The 24,283-nt window shown below is 45.5% G+C and overlaps 1 protein-coding gene across 2 annotated transcripts in view; it reads left to right on the plus strand.

Annotated features, from left to right (window-relative positions):
- ABCA5 (ATP binding cassette subfamily A member 5) overlaps positions 1–24,283 on the plus strand; it is a 1,464,780-nt gene that overhangs the window by 523,640 nt on the left and 916,857 nt on the right. For both annotated transcript variants that reach the window (XM_078654285.1, XM_078654286.1), the window contains exon 14: positions 4,389–4,508. In XM_078654285.1, the coding sequence (XP_078510411.1) occupies positions 4,389–4,508 (120 nt within the window). The remainder of the gene's footprint in view (positions 1–4,388; positions 4,509–24,283) is intronic.

The raw sequence follows: 24,283 nt of genomic DNA on the forward strand, positions 1-24,283 counted from the left end.
TGTGCCTGTCCAAATATGATAGAATTTGCCTCTTCTTTCTAGGGTCTCCCAGCCCCCGCACGTTCCACGATATAACATTCAATGTACCCACAGTTGCCTCAGCCATGGTCCACTAGTATGAGTACTGCGCATGGTAACAACCTACACTCCTCCGCCACCTACATATCATTGTGTTGCCACTCGTAGCGCTCCAATGGAACCCAGGTATATCCATTAACAGCCATCTTATCCTCAATCAAACTCAAACATTGAACATCCCAACCTCCCCCACCCTACCCACCACCCACTGTAGCAACCCAATCTTGCCAGTACCAGACACCCTCCCCACCCAGGCCCCAAATGAACCAAAGCCTCCAGCACAGAACGTGCTGCGTACTACCCTAGGGGCACACCCACTGGGGGACATCTCTAGAGGGCTACACAGTGACTTCTCCCCTCCCGGACCCTCCTCAGGTGGCGCAACAGGGTCACGTCTCAGGGGGAGAAGAGCCCGAACTACAACCCCAGTAAACAACTGATACAACCCACTGCCACCCCCATAAGGATTTCAGTCTCATCAAACTATACTTTACAGTCAATCTCCAACTGCCGCCAAGTACTTCTGTATCAGTCATTGCCGCCTCTCCGTAGCTCTCTCAGGGAATGATTGTCGAGAAGTTCCAGGGCTACTGCCCTCTCGCCGTTGTCTTTTCACCGAACGGAGAAAGTCTTCAGCTTGGTTTGGGTTAGTGAAAAAGCGCTGCTTTCCTTGGTGTGTGATCCTCAATTTTGCTGGATAAAGCAGTGCATAGTCTATTTGTGGGGCCTGCAGTTTTTTCTTGACCTCCAGAAATTTACGCCGCTCTTCTTGAACCAATGGCGTGAAATCCGGATAAATTGAGAAGTCATTGCCATCATAGTTCATGGTGCGTTTTTGCCGTGCTATGCGAAGTGCCACATCCCTGTCTCGATAATTTAGAGGGGTGCCTGTCGCAGGCCTTGGGCCCAGGGATCTATGCGCGCGTTCGACTACAAATTGCGATGAAAACGCCTTGGCTCCTATTGTTGCCATCAATACTTTTTCCACTAACTCCTCCATGCGGCCTGTATTGGTGGATTCCGGAATATCTATAACTCGAACGTTGTTCCGGCGGCTGCGAGCCTCCAAATCCTCATTCTTCGCCACTATTGTTTCTCGCAAGTTGAGTAGTGTGCCCTGCAGTGATGTCATCATTATCAGATATCCTTCTCTCAGTTTCCTTAATTCGCTCCTCGTGGGCATCCAACTTGTGCGCTATAGCATCCATTCTGGAAGACATGCGATCCACCTTATCCACTACTGTAGCAAACCCTTGCCTCATTTCCTGTAGCATATTGTGCATCTCCGAGTTCTGGGTGGCCATCCCTCCGTCTCTATTGCCACCGTCTTCTGCCTCCAACTCATCCCGCTTGGAATGAGCCGCTTTCTTGGTAATTTCGAAATTGAGCTTAGGTTGCCGGTGTCTGGTTTCCCCATGGTGCAAAACTGATGTGCAGGGTGTCAGGTCTCCGCACCTTCCAGGTCAAACCACCCACGTACAGAAACAAACTCCCAGGTATGGAGGCTCTGCCACGCAGTCCCCTATATGTCCTCTGGGTGCGCCTGACCACCTCCGGTATCCAGTCTCCAAATTGACCGCTACTCCAAGTGTCCCGTTACCCACTCTTCTAACTGGGCACTAGCACGCTATGAGTGCTCCACTGCACTTCAATCGCCAATATGCAACCCCACCGCTCGCCAGGCTGGTATGCCCTGCCTCTGAGGCTTGTGTTCCCAGGCACTCGTGCTGTGTAGTGCCACACTGTGCGCCCGTGCTCCCCGGCCGTGCTTTGGTGTGGCAGCGGTTTCGCCCCCAGTGGTGATCTTCCAGCCCTGTGCCCAGGGGGGTGGGGGGAGGAGGGCCGCCGTGGACTCACTCAGTGCCCCCTTATGCAATCACTCGGGCTCACAACCTGCTCCCAGCCACATATGTCACTGCATGGGCACCAGCCTCACTCACAGGGCGTATTCCTGCCCGTCCCTTGGGTCCTCCGTGGTCGAGCGCAAGTCCGTTCCACCTTCGTAGCAGCCACTCAGTCGTCTCCTGTTGCATGTTCCTCATAGACCTCTCAGACGCACCGGTGCACAGCCGAGGCTCTCCCGCCCGAGTCCGCCCGTAGGCCTGCAGCTCCTCGCACCCGTGTAAGGGCCTCTCGCGTCTCCTCCTCGCAGTTCGCAGCAGCCTCGATCACTTACTGGGCGGGCATCCACTCCTTGTCCTGGGTAGGTGTTCTCCCAGTCTGCGCCGTCCCCACATTGCCGGCGCATTTAAATGCGCCACTGCCGCCGTCAGTCCTCGCGGCCTGCGCGCCGTTATTCCGCCCCCGCACTCACGTAGAGTTTCACGCCGCCTCCAGTTCCCGCATACAGCAAGGCACTCTCCAGTCGATTTTTCAATCGCATGCTGTCTCCACCCACAGCATCCGATCAGTTTCAAACTCGGCAGCAGGTCCTTCTCCGCGAGTTTTTGGGGGTTTTAAGCGAATACTGCACCAGCTGTTAGGATAAATGGCAGGTTTTATAAGTCGGGCAGCAGGAGCCTCACATGAATGCGGCCATACTGCTTGTGCGCCCTCTAGCTCCCCCAACCTTAGGAACTTTGTCATTGTGCATATGTAATTGTGAAAAACGTGTATTTGAATACATGACTATACAAGTTACACAGGGGATATCTAAATAAGACAAACATGACAATTACATCAAAAGACAATGCCAGTTAGGTTTTAATTATATGTATTTTTAGGGGAATTGGAGGGAAAATGTGCTGCCCACCCTCCTAACCAACATCCAATCATCTTCACAAGACAGTCAGCAGGTCACATTAATTTATTTATGCATTTTAGATAACTATGATATGATGATTGCGAGATGATTAAAGGAAATATGGAGAAATAGCGTAGCCGTGGATTACAACAAGGTGGCGGTTGATGGAGAAAAACAGAACTAATGTAGTTACATGTATCTAGTTAGTGTAACAAGAAGGCATAAAATATACATGTTCACGGCAGAAAAAAATAGTTATCACTCCGATCTTTCAAGTTGCAAATGATGTTCTTTCAATGATTATTTTAAATTATTGGAGCAAGGGGGTGCACAAATGTCTAGTGGTAGGAAGTTTCAGTATAGGGGGCCTAGAAGCTAGAAGGCCCTCAAATTGAAGGGTTAAGGTGATGTGAATCTAAATGAGCAGATAATATCAAGTTGGGAGGTGGTGTAGAGTGAGAAAAAGTGGGGACCCAGGTCATACCATTGTGACAGCTTGAAATGAATGGATATTGAGGTATTTGAGTCAGAGGCAACTGTTAATGACTGGCCAGACCGGTACGACACAAACCAGTTATGTGGCAGACTTGTAATGCCTAGTCAGTCTAGAGAGTAGGGTAGAATTTGATGATCAGTGGAGTTGAAGTCAGTGGAAATGGTCAAAAGAATGAGGATAGAAGAAAGTAGATTGTAATGGGCGCTGATGCTGAAATGGGAATGCTGTTTCAGTAAAGTAATGCATATGGAAATGTCATTGGAAGGGGTTAAGTAGATTATTTGAAGAAATGTTGAGTGTGGTATTATTGAAGACCAAATGTTGCAGTATCTTGGCGAAAAAGGGCAGTTCATGCACTGGGGTATAGTTTGAGAGAAACAATGGTTTTTTATTTGATTTGAAACATGTTTGATGTGTACATGATTTGAGAGATAGTTGAAAGGAGAGTTCAGTTACAGAAGAACACTGGATGTGAAGGTGAGATATTTCAAGATCTGAGGACTGAATCGGTCAGTTGATTTCCAAGGTGGATTGATTGTTATTGTAATTGGAATCATTTCAATAGGGTATGTTGTGTCAAATGTGAGCGTTTCATTCCGTGAAGTGAAGGTGTGGTGGGAGTAGCAGTACGAAATGTAGCCAGAGTGTCTCCCATAGTAGTGATTAATAATAATAATGATATGTCACAGTCCGATACTGACAAGGATGTGTCATTGATGAGTGAGCATGAGAGAGAATATTTGTTATCAATTGTGCATGCGTGACATTGGGGTTGAGGGTGAAGTTAGGCGATAGGATTTTTAAGTATGACGACTCTGTGTTGTCAAGTTGTCATGGTTCCTAAGTCTGAATGTAATCTCAGGCCATGCTGGCTTCAAGCGATCACGTCTTAGAACTGATATGTACAATATTTATATTTGATTCTAATTTATTGTATTGATTTTATTAAACGTTTTTATCAGAACTAAAATATAAAAATTCTATGGGCACTTTTCAATAGGACACAATTCTGTTTATTAGGACTACCAGGGGCAACGTTTAACACAATGAAAAGTTTTTCTTTTCTTACAGGTGCACAAAGTTTTACAAGACTTGGACATGCATTCAGTGAAAGACAACCAGGCAATCAAATTGAGTGGGGGGCAGAAAAGGAAACTGTCTGTGGGAGTTGCAGTTTTAGGAAATCCCAAGGTAAGGATGGACAGACCACAATTAAAAATGTGAAACTTTACATGTAGGTTGAAAGAGTCCTAAATCTTAATTGTTTTTGAAATATCACTCTTTATAGGAAAACAACAGTAACATTATTGTACTGTTCAGCCCTGAAATTAGTTCTGTCCCAGGCCTTAGTGTGTGCATCTATCGTACCTCTTCTTAGTTTTAAATATATTTGACATTATTTGTAGAGAGCATGCGGGTATTTTTTATTTGACATGAAACAGAGTTGAAAATGGTGTGTCCATAGAATGCTGTTAAGCATTGCAAAACATTTTAGCATTAGTAAATAGGTAAAAAACCAACACACGTCAATAAGATTGTTATGTTATGTTATCAGGTATTTATAGAGCGCACAGCTACTCCCAGGAGTGTCCCGGCGCTAGATTAATTTGTGATGCAATATCATTGTTCCTATATGCTTTGCTATTATGAACTAACACCATTTATGTTCTCCAAAGTGAAGTATTTTTTTAACCAACCATCCAAATATTTCTCCCTGCATGTAACCAAAGCAATCAGATTATCAATTATTTATCTTAAAATGTATATCTTAAAACTTAACATACACATACACACCCACACACATACACACACACACACACACACACACACACAACCACACACACACACACACACACACACACACACACACACACACACACACACACACACACACACACACACACACACACACACACACACACACACACACACACAACACACACACACACACACACACACACACACACCCGCCCCCCCCCCCCCTTCTCTGTATGGTCCCGTTGAATTGGATTTGCTGTTGCGAAAGAGATCAGAGTGAAGCGACCTGAATCTGTGACCCAGTGGCAAGACAACTTTGTTGGATCGACTTGGCAGATTGGTCCCCATCCTCCGGAGGTCTTTGGAGCCAAAAAGTTTCTAAGTCCTGCATTTCAGGAAAACTTGGGAGGCATATCCTTTGACACCAGCCAAGGGCCCAGGACCTTGCGGAAAGCATTTGAACTCAAGACTTACTGAGTCCTGCAGCAGGGTCTCTGTGGCTTGAACAGGAGGTCATCCTTATGACCCTTGGAATCCCCTTCTTTTCCTGGGTTCAGAGGGAGAGCAGGTTCAGTCTTGTTGGGCCTTCTGAGGCCGCAGACAGCATCTCCAATCCTCTTCCACAAGTCTGTGTTCTGAGGAGGGTCCTGTGGGTGCCTCATGTATGCCTGCTACTAGCCTCTGGGTGGAAAGTCCTGGATACTCCATAACCAATTGAGTAGAATTTCCCCGGGGTGACCTTATCCACTTTTGCAGTACATCCTGTGTGCCCTGCTGCAAACGGTCCCACAGTGCATCTTGCTATTTAAATGCAAGGTGGCAGAACCTTTTTTCCCCTGGGCAGAGCTCCTTTGCCCACCCCAGATGTGTGGCCTAGTAAACGAGCACACCCCGTGGTCCACTCTGGGGGCAGCTTCTCTCCTACTGGCATTGTTGCTCAGATGCAAAGAAGTGTCCTGACCAGGTGTCAGGTAACGGCTACCTGTGACAGTTTAGGTGGTCATTCTGCTAGAGGAAAAGAAAACCTCCCCACACACAAGTCCTTTGTTGTGGCTCTAGGAGCAAGTTCACAAATCATTAAGGGGCAGTTCAGCTGCCAGGTGACAGTTGAAGCTCTGGCAAATGGGCCTCTGGGGGCTTGAGGCAGGGAAAAGTAATATTCTAAACGTACCTTTTCCAATTATTTATTACAAATCTGACTTCAGCAGGGAATTGAAATTATAATACATATTTTAGAAAGTCCAGAAGTTGTTTCCAATCTATAATCTATCACTGTAGTGGATGGCATAATGGGATCTGCAATCCCTTTGTGACTTTTAACTTTCTGGCCCATATACTAGTGACTACTAGGTAAGTTAAATATGCTAATCAAGGGTATTTCATCATGTTGAAAGAGGGAGCATAAGAGTTCAAAAGCCAGCAAAAATACGGTTCAGCAGAAAGGGCCATTTTCTAACAATATGTAAATATTCTTATAAAAAAACAAAGGCTAAAGTGATGTTATAGTTAAGTATTGTAATAAGGTATTATCTTATGTTATATTATGAAGAAATTCATTGAAAAAGCAAGGATTAAAGTGACATTATAGTTAGGTGCTGTAATGAAAAAAAAACTGAAAAAATACAGAAACTTGCCAGTCCTAGGTAAGTGAACTCTATCTGACCTCACATATTACATCGCTTATGACATGTTAAATAGCCTGCTTGCCGATTGGGACAGATATTTTACACTTACGTGCACAAATCTAGGGATCGTCTCGAAAGGGCCAAAGTGAACTTTAGAATATAAGGACTGATCATATTAGTAAAACATGCAAGGCGAAAAAAGGTTTCCGTTGTCGTTTTAGTTCCTGGTGGTAGAATAACCTTTATTACATTGTAGTGCTCTTGCTACTTTCTTCTCCATCTAGTAGGACAAAACAAAATCTGACACCGTTCTTAAATTAACTTCTCCAAACAGGTCAAATGCAGCTCCACTGAATAAAATATCTTTCTGTGCATAGCACATGAGGTATATGTATGTCCGCTTGGGTGCACAAACGTAGTTCCTCCCAGGGTAATTGTAGATTAAGGTTTTCCTAGTCAAATTAAACCAAATTATGGGAGTGCTCATTGTTCTACTGACATGGTGAGAATAGTCTACAGTCCTATACAGATCACATGATTGGGCCAATTCATGTGCCTAGTTGAACCTAAGATGCAAATGTCCAGTGAGCATATTTGTACCATGTCAATCTTTCGATATCGAGCAGACCAAAGGGATTTTTCTTACCTCGTGTGTTGAAAGTCTAAGTGTAGGAAGGCTCAACACTGCACTTGATTATTTTATTTAAATTCTCTGTAAAGATCCACAATCCAAAAATAGGGTACAGTTTAGGTTTATTGAAACCACCTGTTCAACACACTCCTACAGGATCTGGCCCAACTGACCAAGCTGGAATTATTGGTCAGTTTATCACCCATCTATGTGTGCTCCCAGAGTTTACCATGTTTTCTCCACACAGATATCTTAATGATGGATATGTCTGCTTAATAGAGAAATTGTGCAATAGAGTTTTCCACCTTCTAAGAGAGAGATGGGTCTATATTTCGGATATTTTCTAATTCCATAGTGAGATAGGCTGTACACCCTATCCAAGACCTTCGCTTCCTGAGCAACTTTTTGCAAAAGTTGAAGTTGGAAATGTTACTAATCCTAGTTCTTCTCCATGGATATTTTCTCTAAATGTATAGAATTATAATATCTTCTGGCATGAGATAAATTAAAAAAACATGCCCAACATATTTATTGATTTGTTTTTACTTTTAATTTTTGGCCAAATACAAGTTATGCAGTATATTTGGCTGAAACCCTCATGCAAAAACTGTGTTTCAGAGTAAAAGAAATGCAGGATATTGTGTCCCCTCTTAGTGTCAGTTAGGCAGTACATTTATGCAACTGTTTAGTATCCGGGCTTTGGTGGTTGGGACTTTTAGGAATTGAGAGAGGAATACCCATAGTGAAAATTTAAGAATACACATAATGAAGATTTCAAATTACAAATAAGTAACCTTTCCGTTTTCACCATAGAATTCTCTCTGATATTTTTAAAAGTTTGAATAGAGTAGAATAGAGTAGCAAGCAAACCTATTAAGGCAAATAAGCTAAGAAAAGAGGCCCACCACAGTATCTCTCTTGGAGTCCAAGTCCAATCAATAATGCTTAGCAGAAGGTTGTACTGACCTCCATGTAGAACTCTTGCAAATGTCAGGTATGTGGACCTTTCTCATCAGAGGAGCAGTAACTGGCTTCCTTCTTGTGTAATGAACTGTTGTGGAATGCAAGGAACTATTGATCTGCATATAATCGGAGTTGTTAAAAAGCTTTTTGACTTTAGGAATCTCTTCAGTCTTATCCAAAAAATAATGGAAACACCTCTAATCCTGGAGGATTATCCCTCTGATCATCGGGGGACATCGGTTCACTGTATTTAGTAATAAAGTATGCAAAGAAATAGTCTAATTATAATGAATATCAGAAACAACTTTTAGGAGAAATAAAGAATGGGTTCTAAATGACATTATTTTGGATGAAAAACCATGTTTTGTTCTTTGTTATAGAAAGCCTATAATAAGGTGTAATTGCTATCAAAACAATGACCCATGAAGGGTGCTAAAAACCAGTCTTGTATGTTGTGAGATAAGGGACCCTTCAGTCCCATACAGTACACTGGGAGGAAACATTTTCCTAAATCCTTTCAGGAAATCTTTAGTCACTAGATTAGTGACAAAAGATTCTTAAGCAGAATTCTTAATGGTGATCAATGGTAGCAGCAATACCCACTCTAATACGAGAGAAACGTAGGCCACATTTTTCAACAGAAAAAAAGATAATGAAACAATGTATTTTCCTGGAACGTTCGATAACTCACTAAGGTGCACTAACACCCATGGTCAACCTCAAGAGGCTTAGAAGAATAGTGAATGTACAAGACCTTATAAGTAAAACAGAACATGACTATGCAACTTTTATCAAATGATACCCAGCACCCTCACTCTTCACACTGGGAGTAACACAAACAAAATACATGATGTATGTAAAATGAGGCAAGGCCAAATACAGTTACAGCTCAATACAAAGAAGGATCTCTTAAATCACTGGTTTACAAAGATCTACACAAAAATAAAAAAAGATCTTCGTAGGGATTTGGGACACATGGGCTAAATGGTTTGGGACCAATCCAAGGTTGAAACAATAACCAAAAAATCTCAAGAAGTATTATACATCTCTAGTGATGGAAGCAAAAAAAACTGTTCACATCAAGTAAAGGTTGCAACTATTTGAATCCTGCCTTACAGGGAACTACAAGCAATTTTGGTGCATGATAAACCAATTTGTAAATAATATCTGTGTATTGGACCAACAAAACGGTAAATTATTGGATCCAGTTTCTGCAATCACTCTATAAACTAGAACATGCTCAGTCTCCGTACATGGCTGCCTACCCTTTTTCAAGCCAAGTCCATCAAAAAAAGCACGCCCCACATCATGAACAAATAATAAGCAAATCAACATCTTTGTCAATAAAGGGAAAAATCAGGGAGCGCTGCATCCCTCTGGCTTCCCTTCAGCACTCCACAAGTGCAATCCATCCTCTTGGGCAAGGTCATTTAACATGCTTTTCAATTAATTCCTGGCTTCTGGCGTAGGTCGATTTTTGCAACCAATTTATTATAAAAGGAGACGTCTGATCCCTTAAATTACAGGTTAATATCTTTGATAGACTTCGAAGCAAAATATGTTTCAGAAGCTATTTTACAAGATCTGGAGGCTAGGATCAACAAATTGAAGTTAATAACACTGTTACAAATAGGGTTTAGACTGAAACTGAAAAAATTACGCTGTCTCTGTCATTATTAATATCGAGAATAACCCTGGGCAGTGAACTTCGCTCCGCTTCTTAGAGTTTGCGAGGTTTCCCGCACTCCGCACTCCGCGGAGCTCGCGGAGTTCCGAAAAACTCTGCTCCGCGGAGCAGAGTCTTTTCCCTCGCTCGCCATCACCAACCTCAAGTTTGCGAGTGCGACCAGGAAAAATCCACCTCTCGTCGATATTTTTCCTTGTTCGCGATCGCCAACATCAAGTTGGCAAGCGTGAGCGTGGAAAATAAACATCCCGGCGAGATTTCTTAACGCGGGCGGACAGCTTTCTCATTGCGAGTGGTCACGTAAGCTCGGGACCACTCGCATTAAGAAACTGCCCGTTCGCGTTGAGAAAGCTGCCATTCGAGTAGAAATCTACTCGAGCGGCAGAAAAGGTATGCTTGCGATGTGCATGGTGCTGTTCGCAGTGATTGCACAGTGTGTATAAGCACCCGGCACTGTGCAATCACCGGGAACAAAATTTTTCTACCGTACTCTGCCGCTCACAGAGCTCCGCATAGGGCGGCGGAGTTTATTTGCACGTAGCTTTGCAAAGTGCACCTCCGCCCAGGGTTAATGGAGAACCATTAAAGCAAAAGCACACCTTTATACAAGCTTTATCAATTTCAAATGAGCCTTTGAAAAAAATGTCAAGACCGCGGTAATGGTTCAGACTTTCCAATTATTCAATTATGTCTCATCTTGAAAGCGATTTAACTTCTATATTCAAACAGCTGGGTCAGAATCAAGTTTGGGAACCAAGGGGAAAATATCTCATGAAGAATATCTACTTTCAATGGTCTTAATGAGGGCAGTGTACTGTCCCCTACCGTTTTTAATCTCTGTTGAAGATTTAACAAAATCCTTGTAATAACTTTGGACCCTCCTGAGGCACAGCCGGGAGTAGCAAGAAGACAGAGCTTTTCATTGTTTTTAAAACTTGTAAAAACTGTAAAATTTCACTTGGATTTTAAAATCACTCACCACTCCTGGGACACAACCACTGTGTGCAGGCACCCTTCCCCGCTGAAAAACGAGCGCTGTTAAGGGCGAAATTGCCATTTTCCCGCCTACTCCATTCCCCTCGCCCTGATTGGGACACGCCCACTCGAGGCCACGCCCTCTGCCTTATCCCCTCCCTACAAAAATGTGCCTGTAACGGAAGCGCAGCGGACGCGACGAATGCGCGCCGAAGGCGCGCATAAGGCAAGCTCGTCTGTGCTCGTCCGTGCCGAGACCGGGCCCTTTTTCGATCTCAAACTCACCCCATCGTTTCATTTTTAAGGCATTCTACTATATCGACCACCAGGCCCTCGCACCAACTTTCTATCAAATCTGGGTACAATTTTAGAAGCACCATCGTTGGAAGACTCATTCACAGTATTGGGCGACTTGAACTTCCATCTTGAGAATGCATCCGACAAGGACACCTGTTCCTTGATATCAGACATGCACACTATGAGTCTTCGGCAACTAGTAACCTCCCCTACCCATATAGCCGGTCACACGTTAGACGGCATCTTCTCTAACATGCAAGGCATTAATATAATAGACACCTTACCAATGCCATGGACCGATCACTTTGCCATCTTAATAAAAATATCAGTCCAATTAAATAGACTCAGACCCCACTCTGTATTAAAACCACAAACCTTCAAAGTATGGAAGGACATCAATCAAGTCGAGCTAACGACCTTACTCGAAAATACCCGTCCTGATTCAACATCTGATCCAAACTTGGCCACTCGACAATTTCAGGATTGGATAGGTACCACCACCGACGCCTTAGCCCCTACCAAAAAACTCTCTAGAAATAGAGTAACGCCATCAGCCCCGTGGTTTACAGAGGAGCTACATATTAAGAGGCGATTCTGTAGAAACAGGGAGAGACACTGGCGCAGATCCTACAGCGCTGAAAGCAAGACCAGCTATAAGGAAGCACTTGGACAATACAAAGCCCTAATTGTAGAAACAAAAAAATCCTACTTCACTGAACAAATAAATTCTGCTAAAAACTCAAGTAAAAAACTCTTCGAGATAACTAAGGCCTTAGCGGGAAGCGCACCGGATCTGAATCCTCCACAATCTCAAGTCTTTTGTGATTCTTTAGCCGATTTCTTCTTCACAAAGGTGAATGATATATATCAAGCATTCTCCACGAAAAAAGTAACCAGCTCCCCCACATCTAACTAACCGGACCAATAATATCGAACTATCTCAGTTCTCATACCTTGGAGAAACACAAATCAAGGAAATAACGACCACAATTAAATCAGGTTCAGCATTAGATCCCTGTCCTCTTAAAGTCATCCGTCCTATCATGGACTATTTCTCCCCTGACATTGTATCAATCTGCAACACAATGTTCAGAACTGGGATATACCCAGACTCCCTTAAAAACACCTTGGTCAAACCCTTACTTAAGAAGGCTAATCTGGATAAGGACCAAACAAAAAACTACCGCCCCATAGCCAGTCTTCCCTTTCTAGCCAAGGTGGCGGAAAAGGCTATGAACTTAGAACTCTCAGAGTTCATAGAAAACCACCAACTACTGGATAACACTCAATTTGGTTTCCGCAAGTTCCATGGAACCGAAACTGCCTTAATAAAAGCTACAGAGGACATAAGAGTGATCCGGGACCAGGGAGGTACAGCAATACTTGTATTGCTCGATTTGTCTGCAGCCTTCGACACGGTCGACCCCAAGATCTTGGTCGACCGTGCCGAAAACATGGGCATCCGCCACTTGGCTAAAAATCTGCTTTCCTCCTTCCTGGCCGGGAGATCACAGGTGGTCACACTGGGGCCCTTCCATTTTCACAAGCTGTCACTACCGTGTGGGGTTCCTCAAGGCTCATCCCTCAGTCCGACACTATTCAATATCTATGTGTCGGACCTGGCCTCTGTCATCAAGGCCTATGGGATGAGCCTTACCTCATACACGGATGACACTCAGCTTGTGCTGGCCATCAACGGGAATGGAGACAAGGTAGCTGAAAACTTCCAAGAGGGCATGCGGGCGATCGGTGAGTGGATGGCCTCTAACTGCCTAAAGTTAAATGCTGAAAAAACGGAGGTCGTCATATTTGGACACCTCTCCCCCGGATGGTCAAACACCTGGTGGCCCCCTACGCACGGAACACCACCTACACCAGCCATCACCGTCAGAAACCTGGGGGTGATTTTTGACGATAAATTAAATTCCATGGCCCACTCAAATAAAATAGCAGCACCAGAGCCCATCATATACTCAGGCTGATCAAGAAAATCATGCCGTTTCTACCAACTTCAGCAGGTAAGGCGCTGGTAAGCGCTCTCGTGTTGTCATCTCTTGACTATTGTAACGGCTTATTCACCAACGCCCAAGCAAGAGTGACCAACAAAATGCAGACCATCCAGAATGCTGCAGCTCGTCTCCTGTCTGGAATCCCAAAGTTCTCACCAATCTCTGATACTATAAGGGACTTGCACTGACTTAAGATTCGAAACAGGATCAAGTTCAAAGCGCTGTGCATACTCTATAAAGCATTGCACAACTGTGGCCACATTTCCTGAAATCCCAACTCAGATATCAGTCCTCCAAAAGATCGCTCCGATCTAACAACCTTAAACTCCTACAAATACCACGAACAAAAACAGTCAACTGGGGCGATCGACGCTTCCTGGTGGCAGCCCCCAGATTATGGAATTCCCTGCCAGTTTCCATCAAAGACAGCCCATCCCTGATGCATTTTCGCAGAAGGATAAAAACCTGGCTGTTTGATCAAGAATAAGCTACCGGACTAACCTTGGGAATACGTTCACAGTTTCTAGCGCCGAGACGCCTACGGGCAATTGTACGCGCTGTATAAATTTCAAAAATAAATAAATAAATAAATAAATAAAGAGCTATCATCCACCCCCCAAAAAATTAACCAACTACATCTCCCTCTCCTACAGTATGCAGATGATACCGTTTTGATGAGTAGGACTCCTGTTGGACAGCAATGTCTAATGGACATCTAGGGCACATACTGTAACCTAGAAATCAACCTGGAAAAAACACAAATAAATACAGTTGGCCCCACAATATCCAGAAAAAAGGAGCCTGTATATAAACTCCAGAGTAGTTGAACTTGTCAACTCATGTAATTACCTGGCCATTGTGTTTGAAAATTGTGCAACTTTCAATGACCATAAAGCGTCTCTCTCAATAAAAGCTAATGAAGTAACATATACATTTAGAAAACTGTACGGGACCCCCTGGTTAGAACCACTACTGAAAATTATCAATAGCAAGCTATATCTGGTTTTATCCTATGACATTGCATTAATACCATCCAGAATAGCAACCTTTATAAATTCAGCCACTGCAAAAGTGTACAGGAAAATATTTTTCCTACTCATGAATTCAGCTCAGAGCCAGATCAGGCTGGAATTTGGGCTCCTTTACCAGCTTGTCATAAGAAGTCTCGCATTGGTTAAACTAATGCAGAAAATAGAAGCTACAAAACAAGATATGAGACATTACTATATCTGGAAGGAAATTCTCCCCAGTGTGGATCCAATCAGTGGTTGTATCTTCTAACATGCTTACTTTAACAACTAGGGTTGCAATATTTATCCGCATCACGACCAACACCGACGACAACCTCGCACCCGCCGAACACCTGCACTTCCAGATCCACGTCAACCCCAAGACCACCCTCAGAGGCACCCTCATCTACAGACCCCCGGGACCACGCACACAATTCAGAGAGGACATCGCCGACTTCGTCAGCCCGCTCGCCCTCCCCTCCGCCGACTACATCCTCCTCGGGGACCTCAACTTCCACCTGGAGAACAACAACGACCGCAACACCACCACCCTGCTGGACAACCTCGCCAACCTCGGACTCAAGCAACTGGTGACCACCCCCACCCACTACGCCGGACACACACTTGACCCGATCTTCTCTTCCAGCAAGGACATCGCCTTCAGCCACGCCACGGGACTCCACTGGACGGACCACAGCTGCGTCCACTTCAGCTTCAGAAGAACCACGCTCCACCATCACCAGCAACAGGTTCCCCGCAGAAGCTGGAACAAGGTCACTGCAGACCAGCTCGTTACCTCCCTGAGCAAGAACCCTCCCACCAGCACAACGAACCCCAGCCAAGCGGCCACCAACCTCACGAAATGGATCAGCGACTGCGCAGACGACCTCGCCCCTCTGAAGACCCAGCCGAGCAGACCCGGCAGCAAGAAAGCCCCATGGTTTAACGACGAACTCAAGAGCTCCAAGAAGAGCTGCAGAGCACTCGAGAAAACCTGGCGCAGAGACCCAACACCGGACAACATGACTACCCTCAAGCTCGCCACCCGAAAACACCACCAACTGATCCGCGCCACCAAGAAAACCGCATTCAAGGAACGACTGTACAACAACGCACACAACAGCAAGGAACTCTTCAACATTGTGAAAGAGCTCTCCAACCCCAACGCCGGAAACAACGACATCACCCCTTCGCAAGACCTCTGCAACTCCCTCGCCTCCTACTTCCACAACAAGATCGCAGACATACACAACAGCTTCAGCACTCAACCGACGCACGCCACGACCGAACCACCGCCCCCCTCCACCACCCTCCGCGCCTGGACCCCGATCAGCACCGAAGACACCATCCGCACGATGAACTCCATCCACTCCGGATCTCCGACAGACCCCTGCCCTCACCACGTCTTCAACAAGGCCGACGCTGTCATCGCACCCCACCTGCGGGACATCATCAACACCTCCTTCGACATCGCCACCTTCCCGAAGAGCTGGAAGCACGCCGAACTCAGCGCTCTACTCAAGAAACCATCAGCAGACCCTACCGACCTCAAGAACTACCGCCCCATCTCGCTGCTCCCGTTTCCGGCCAAAGTCATCGAGAAGACCGTCAACAAGCAACTGGCCGCCTTCCTCGAGACGAACGGCTCCCTCGACCTCTCGCAGTCTGGCTTCCGGGCCAACCACAGCACCGAGACCGCCCTGATCGCAGCTACAGATGACATCCGAGCCCTGCTCGACAACGGAGAAACAGCGGCCCTCATCCTCCTGGACCTCTCCGCGGCCTTCGACACTGTCTGCCACCGTACCCTAGTACAGCGCCTCAGCAACGTCGGAATCCAGGAGAAGGCACTGGAGTGGATCACCTCCTTCCTCGCCGGAAGGACACAGAGAGTCCGCCTCCCCCCGTTCAGATCAGAGGCCACCGAAGTCATCTGCGGCAATCCTCAAGGCTCCTCGCTCAGCCCAACACTCTTCAACGTCTACATGAGCCCCCTCGCAGCCATCGCACGCCAGCACAACCTGAACATCATCTCCTACGCCGACGACACCCAGCTGATCCTCTCCCTCACTAACGACCCCGCCACCGCCAGAGCCAACCTGCACGAAGGGATGACAGACGTTGCCACATGGATGTCGAACAGCCGCCTGAAACTGAACTCGGACAAGACGGAAGTCCTCATCCTGGGATCCTCACCCTCCGCCTGGGACGACTCCTGGTGGCCCCCCGCCCTGGGCAGCACACCCAAACCCACAGACCACGCACGCAACCTGGGCTTCATCCTGGACTCCTCCCTCTCCATGACCAGACAAGTCAACGCCGTCTTCTCGTCATGCTTCAACATCCTGCGCATGCTACGCAAGATCTTCCGTTGGATCCCCACCGAGACCAGGAAGACGGTCACCCAGGCCCTCGTCACCAGCCGTCTGGACTACGGCAACTCCCTCTACTCCGGAACCACCGCCAAACTCCAGAAGAGACTCCAGCGGATCCAGAACACCTCAGCACGACTCATCCTGGACATCCCCCGCCGCAGCCACATCTCCGGACACCTGAGAGACCTGCACTGGCTCCCGGTCAACAAGAGAATCACCTTCCGGCTCCTCACCCACGCACACAAAGCCCTACACAACCAAGGACCAGGATACCTCAACAGCCGTCTCAACTTCTACGCTCCCAAACGCAAGCTTCGATCGACCAGCCACGCCCTCGCCGCCGTCCCCCGCATCCGAAGAGCCACAACAGGAGGAAGGTCCTTCTCCTACCTGGCCGCCAAGACTTGGAACTCCCTTCCGACTCACCTCCGCCTCACCCAGGACCACCGCGCCTTCAGGAAGCAGCTCAAGACCTGGCTGTTCGAGCAGTAGCGGACCCCCTCCCCCAGCGCCTTGAGACCCTCCGGGTGAGTAGTGCGCTATACAAATGCTCTGATTGATTGATTGATTGATTGATTTATGGCAATCCTCCATAAGCCATACATTTTTTGAAAATGCTGCTGATCGCATGTCGAAAGAAACATTGTTTTTAGTGGATAAAAGGACCTTTACCTCTGAATCTCACACTTGATTTGTCATTAATTCATTTAAACTTCTATATAGATTGTCTGTTGCCCTCAAAGGACCCTGGTCCTTTGCGGGAAGCGGATAATGTCAGTTCAGGCTTGCAGATAATGTGAATACCACCACAAGTCCACCTTTTGTGCACATTTCCAAAGAGAGAATCTGTCTGGTAAAGCCATTATTCAACAACTTGTAAATAAGAACTTGCAGGCAGGCCATGATTGTCAATCTGGAGTGCTCTAACATTCAGCTCAGTTGTCTATTTATTGAATTTGTCATGGTCGTAGACAAACACAAAAAAACGAATGGACTTTAAACTAACCTAATTAAGCTGTCTGTTTGACTCGGCCTTTTTTACAGGGTCATCCCTGAACTTTTTGCCTTCCTCCTGGTATTTTTCTGAACAGACTCTGGGCACTTTATCACTGCTGTACAGTGTTAAAGTGCGTGGGCTCTCTATGGTAAACTTGGTAAGATTGGTCTACACCTGTTTGGCATATTAAATTTACCCATCGGTCCCTTATAAAGTGGTATTTCATATAGGGCCAGTAAATTAAATGCTACTGGTGGACTTGCAGCGCTGCTTGCTCCACCCATCAAATAGCCTTTGAAACCTGTCTCAGGCCTCAGCCATTGCATGGCCTGTGCACGCAGTTTACTGCCGCTGTGACGTAGCACATAAAGTGGGTGCCACGTCTGTGACTCCCCTTTAACTACATATCAGTCACCCCTAAGGTAGGCCTTAGCTAGCCCTATTGGCAGGGTGCGCTGTAGGTAAATGGTAGGACATGTGCCTTAAATGTGTGGCATGTCCTGGTAGTGACAAACATCCTATTTGGTTTCTCACTGCTGTGAGGCTGCCCTCTCATAGGAATCCATTGGGGATTCCCTGATATGTGTTTCAGTGGTAATTCCTGATATGAGCGGGCTGGCGTTATGAAGTTTGGTATGTTTGGAATAGTGGTAATAAATGCTGCGTAGTGGTGTTCGCAGATGTATTATCGCTATTTTAGAAATGCCACTTTTAAAAATGGGCATTTCAGTGTGCTATGTGTCTTTGTGCCTGCCTGTTGTGTATTGCACGTCTAGCTGTGGATGACCGGGGATGGAGTGGTGCAGTGGCTCCAGAGGGGGCTGGGTGAGTCAGCGCTAGGCTGAATAGGCCGATCTGCATTTGGAGTAGTGGGAGGAATAGCACCTGGACCTGAATAGGACTGTACCTCCCTTACACAATGCTGACTCCGCCCCCCTGTGGTGTATATGGGACCAGAGCCTACACTGACTAAGGAGGTTGTTGTGCACTGTAAAGATGTTCTTAAGTGCCCCCCAGAACTGGTTTGGATTTGGCTTTAGGCCTGTGCCAGGGGAAGAACAAAGACACTGACTAGTATAAGTATTGGAGCTGTGACCCCATGAAAGTGTGCTGTTGGTGCTTACTTTGACTTGAAGATGCACTCTGCCAGGGGGAACTGCTGTAGGACCCAGCTGCTGGCTCCTGGAGGTCCCTACGTGCTGGCCTGCCTTTACCCAGCTCTGCCCGATGTGCCTTTGGACCCAGCGTGGGGTCCTTGCTGGATTCTTCCCTCTGCCTTGAGAGGGCCCTGCACCCTTGTCCGTAGGAGAGTGATGCTCGGTCCTGGTGTTGTGGACCGGCTGGGTGCTGCTGGGGCCACCGGTAGTACGGGGAGCGCTGTGCTCATTCCCCCTGCTGTTTGCGGGTCATGGGAAGCAGCTTGTGGATCCCTGCATATATTTCACCGCGCTCGTGAGCGCTGGCAGAAGTGGTCAACGGAGACTCCGCTCCGTGAAACAGGAAGTCAGGCGAGTAGAGCCTGACCTGGGGTGTGGCCAGCTAAAGGAAGCAGCGCCGGAACTGGAAGACAGGCGAGCTTGTGCCAGACTGTGGGCGGGGCTCCCCATACGGAGGAGGAGAGCCCCGCGTGTCTGCCCCAACGAAGACGTAGCCTCGCAAGCTCGCGGGACCACGAGGAAAGACCAGAGCCTCGTGGGGTCCATGCTGACGTGTCCAGCTTAATTCCTCAGAGGGGTTTTCAAAGCTGCGCCGCAGATTGCGGGCAGCTGCAACGCCAGTGGCATTTGGTGTCTACCGAGAGACACAGGTGAGTTGCACCCTCACCCCCATGCTTGAACATGCCTGTTGAGGCCAGTACTCTGCTGCATCGACAGCCTGGAGGCCAGTTTAAAGGTCTCATGCTAGTAGAGTCCTGACTTTTGGACAGAGGGCATTGCGGGAAAGCCCATGACGAGCCACAAGGTTAAGGCCAGTAGCCCTGATGGTGTCCCCCCCCCTATGTTTAGGTGGGGCCAAAGGTCATATGGTGTAAGGATCACCTGTGGTGCAGGGTATGCCTAAGAGGAGCTTAAGGTGTTATGAAATTATAGATTACTGATGTTCTTCCTGCCTAATGTGTTTATGCTAAGTACCTCTTGCCAGTAGTTACTGGTTGTTTTATCTTCACTACCTGTGAGTTCTAATGGTTATGACAGTGGCCTTATTGGCCCTATAATGCGTATACTCGCCTGTAAAGTGATACCCAAGTGCCAGGTGGCACAGTGTCCATATGTGATTCCGTTCTAATGTGTTTTATGAGTAATACTTAGGCTATTTTTATTTAATCCTTGTGTGGAGTGTCTTTTGTGGTGTGCCTAGTGTGTCGCTGCTGTGTGAGTGTTACTCGCAAACGCTTTACACATTGCCTGTGGGGTAAGCCTGACTGCTCCTGCCAAACTACCAAGGGGGTGAGCAGGGGTTATCTTCAGCCTGTAACTCCCTTGCCCTGACAAGAGTGGTGGTTTCTGCCTGGCCTAGGCGTGTGCCCTAGCCAACCAGAAATCCCATTTCTAACACTGTCTATAATTGTTTGTCTGGAGATCAATAATATAATGTAAACACCCTCCGAAATGGTTTCACTCCTTTATGACTAGCCAAGGTATTTTTAAGTAACTCTGAGCCTGTTTTACCCACACTTTATATCTTGTTCCTTCCACTCTGTCCTCTTTGATCCCTGAGTTTAAACCTAAGGTGTCCCAGGATATTTACAATCTATTCTAAACGCACTTTCTACTAGGCTTTTTACTTGCCCATCTTGAGAAGATCACAAAGTCAATAACTCGCACCACTGATTCTCTGCGTTCAAATTGTTTATTTTTAATATTGCATTGATTCATTTAATCATGCTTATGAAGTAGTTGTCATGTTCATATCTATAACGTTTATGATTTTATTATTGTAATGATTTTAATCAAACACTTGCTATTACTTACTATTGACATGTTGAAAGGTCTGCCCTCTTTTTGATACACTATAAAAAGAACCAAATAAAAAGCCTCCATAAAGGACAATTCGCAAAGTGGGAAAGGTTTGGATTTCTGATAATATTACATTTTAAAGACAGGAGGACATCTGCACCTGATCTTAGACATGCATTCCACTTAAATGCATAAGAAGACCTTGTTGAAGGATGCCTTACCTCTACAAATGGCTTGCTGTCTTCAGGGAGCTTCAAGTGTCCCGCAAGACCTCAGGACTCAAGCAGTTAAGTTCATCGATGGAAGGCTGGAATGGAAGATTCTCCCCAACATCCTGCAAAGCAGACTCAACCTGATCTGCATTCTCTTGTGTGGCAGGAGGGACATTTTAAAAAGAACCATTAATGATGTCTAGCATGTTTGAGTTGCTAATTCTGAGCTTAATCACCATCCTGGGAAGATGTAGGATCGACGAAACGCATAAAGAATTCCTCTTGACCTGCTCAGAGAGTCATTTAGTGTTTTCTTGTGTAAAAAATGCTATTTTTGGTAGCCTCTTGCAAGAGAAGATGTATGCAGGATTCATTTAAATTGCATTTGTGTTGATCTAACAAATGGGAACTCTGCTCACCTGAAGATGTTTCACTTTCAGCCGATGCCTCTTACCACCATTCAGTGCCAGAGTGAATGATCAGAGCTTCCTGGGAAAGCTCTATTGACTTTGTTCCTTCCTCCTTGTTAAGACAGCACATAGAGAGCATGTCTATGTGTGTAATATAAAAGAGGCCTGCTTTGATCATCAGTAAGAAAGACTTCAGAGGTAGGTGCACTGCGCACAACTCTAACATCTACTACGTATGGCTCCACACCTGAGTGGTCATATTTTCCATATTGGTACCCCAGTCCTCCAGCGAGGCGTCTTACCGCTATTTCAGAACAAATCAGAGGTTGAAAAGTAACTTGAGACAGGAGGTTCTTTTTGCACCACCACCGTAGGGACTGCACTGAGAGATGCACTCTCAACTGCCATACTTCTGACATTACTAATCCTCTCAATATTCCTGCAAATGTCTCATATGTAACCTGGCATCTCAGACTTGAGAGCTTCACAGGGCCATGGATTCCACAAAAAGGACTCGTGCCAAATTAAATTGGACGGACTCATGTAGAGCTTTTAGGCATTTCTGACTCGTGGTAAGAAACATTTAAAAAACAAGAAATTTTTTTCTGTGTTCCCAAGAAAATCTGTCACATGCAGATGGATACATGAAAATAGGCCTCCTGCTTATCAAAGAAACCCATCCAGTTCCCTTGCTGCAGATGGAGAAAAAAGTTGATCCAGCCCAACATTCAGAATTTTCTATTCACCCATGTGTTCACCTTCTTCAGATCTAAAATAGACAAATGCTTTGCTTGGGACTGTACATCTTGATTAGGAAATAAATAGAATAAATTCCAATCTTTCACTGATGTTTTCACACTAGTTCTTTCTTGCCTTTCTCTAGAGGTTTCTTGAATGAGCCAATCTAAACTGCAAGATTCTAACCCCTTGGTGCAATTAGAGGAATAGAGCTGGAAATTCTTATTTTGTAACATACTGCACAATTTCCTGCCATGCAAGGGGATGGTTGGAAATACTCCTCAAACTGGGAAGATTGTCACTGGAGGCAGGAGGATGGAATCACTGTTTTGCAGTTGGGTTCCCTAACGGGGAAGCATGTTCCTCATTAAGACTTTTGCATCTGAGAGGGCAACTGCTAGTTCAGTTCCTCAAGTGGCCTTTTCCAGTGCACTATATGTTAGAGCTGCTTTATCTTGCTGTAAGATTTAAATTGTATGTATTGGAACTGTTTCTTCTTTTCTAAACCCACAGATTTCAATGTTTCTGCCTCTATTTACATTCTCTAGATTTCCTTAGCAATTTGAGGACCAAAAAGAGATGACCTATTGAAGGGCTGCTCCAGCAGTTTTTGTGGTTCATGGGGGTTCACCTAGGTAAACCTGAACCAGGAAGAGTGTCTGACTGATATATGACAAATGTAAGCCATTGGCCGGGTCCGCATTCTCACTGACTGCACAGGTCAGATTATGTGATATAGTCATTCCTTCTTTATCAATCTCCAGAAAATCTTCCATTCTTTCTCTTGGCAAAACTATAGTAATTGGTTCAGAGAGTCCCATAAAGATCGATCAGAACTCAATAGGGCAGAATTACAGGTGGGTTTAACAATACCAAGTGATGCTTGCAATGCCTTTTCCTTCTACTACTTTTGTACTCTTGCGGATTAGAACCATCTACGATAAACTACTTCTTTGCAGCCGCTACAGCCAAGACATCTGCCGGGACATTCTTCCTCCCTCATTCTGAATTTCTTCTGCAGTTGTTTAACAGCCCAAATAGAGAAAGGGTTTTTGAAGGCATCCACTGAAAACTTAAGGAGTTCAGTTATAAATGCAAAATTGTCTGAGCCTGATGCTTTGTCTGTATAGCCTCAAAGATGATTGACATAATATGGTGGTCTGCAGCTCTCTTAGAGAGCTTATGAAAATCCATAGGCTCATCAAGAAGAGTCATGAGGAGAATGAATCCAGAGAAGCCTATGAAAAGTATTGTGATCCAGACAGCTTGCTAGATACTAAGCCTGACTCTTGAGGTGAAAGTCCTGCTCCATATTTTTCTGCTTGGGCTAGGTGGCTCTGAACCGACACCATGTTGTTTACAATGAGAGACATGTTCCAGGTTTTCTTCTTTGCATCTCGTGTGGAAATGCCCCGATTGCAAAACATGTCTGGCCCGAATATTTCACTTCATAGTGATAAGGCTGTGAAATAGGAATTACAGTACAAGGTGTAGCTGGGACCTCAGATGAAGGCTGAGGAAGCTGCCATGGCTGAACCCCCTGAGAAGAACTTTATAGGATGCGATCGGATTCCCCTCATAATGAAAATATGATAGTGTCCAAGGTAATAAACAGAAAATAAATTGCTTGTCGGATAGCATGTTGTCTTTTTAGTTGAGTAAATTACTTTGAACACGATTCATAAGAGGAATCTTAGACTAACTAGACAGGACTGATATTTGATCTACGTTGCTCTGCAATCCAAAAGCTGAAGGCATGATCAATATTCCTCTGTTAAACTCCAGGAAGTTACTTCACAAAGAATCTTATAAGTAGCTTATGGCTATATTTAGCTCCAAATAAGCAATCAGTGCTTGAAAAAAACCCACGAGATGTTGTAAAATAAAGACTATATCTACAGTTAGTTAATCTTTATTTGGGACAGATATGTTTTTTAGTGTAAAGGAGTTATGGTCCGTTTTTTGGCTAGATTTGTTTGCTCCGCCATTGGAATCGTAGTTGCTACTGTTGTTCTATGCTTAGCTGTAATTTGCCAGATGTCCATAGATTTCGACTTTTTACCCCATCATAAAAAACAGTTGACTGCTCAAGGTCCCATCTATTTCAAAGGTTGCTTCCGAAAAGTTTGAGGATCACTTGTCCTGCAGTTCTGTGTGCGCTCCTGTACAGGGGCAGGTACCCTAGTTCTTTTTTTATGTCTTAGTTCTGGCCCACCAAAGACTCTAGATGTTTGCCAACCTTTTGTCTTCAAAACTATTCTTAAGTACATAATGTTTTTTCAAAGTAAAGGGATGTTTTGTTGTCTTAATAAATTTCACACC

This window comes from Lissotriton helveticus, chromosome 7 (genome assembly GCF_964261635.1).
Source record: "Lissotriton helveticus chromosome 7, aLisHel1.1, whole genome shotgun sequence".
Taxonomy (NCBI): domain Eukaryota; kingdom Metazoa; phylum Chordata; class Amphibia; order Caudata; family Salamandridae; genus Lissotriton; species Lissotriton helveticus.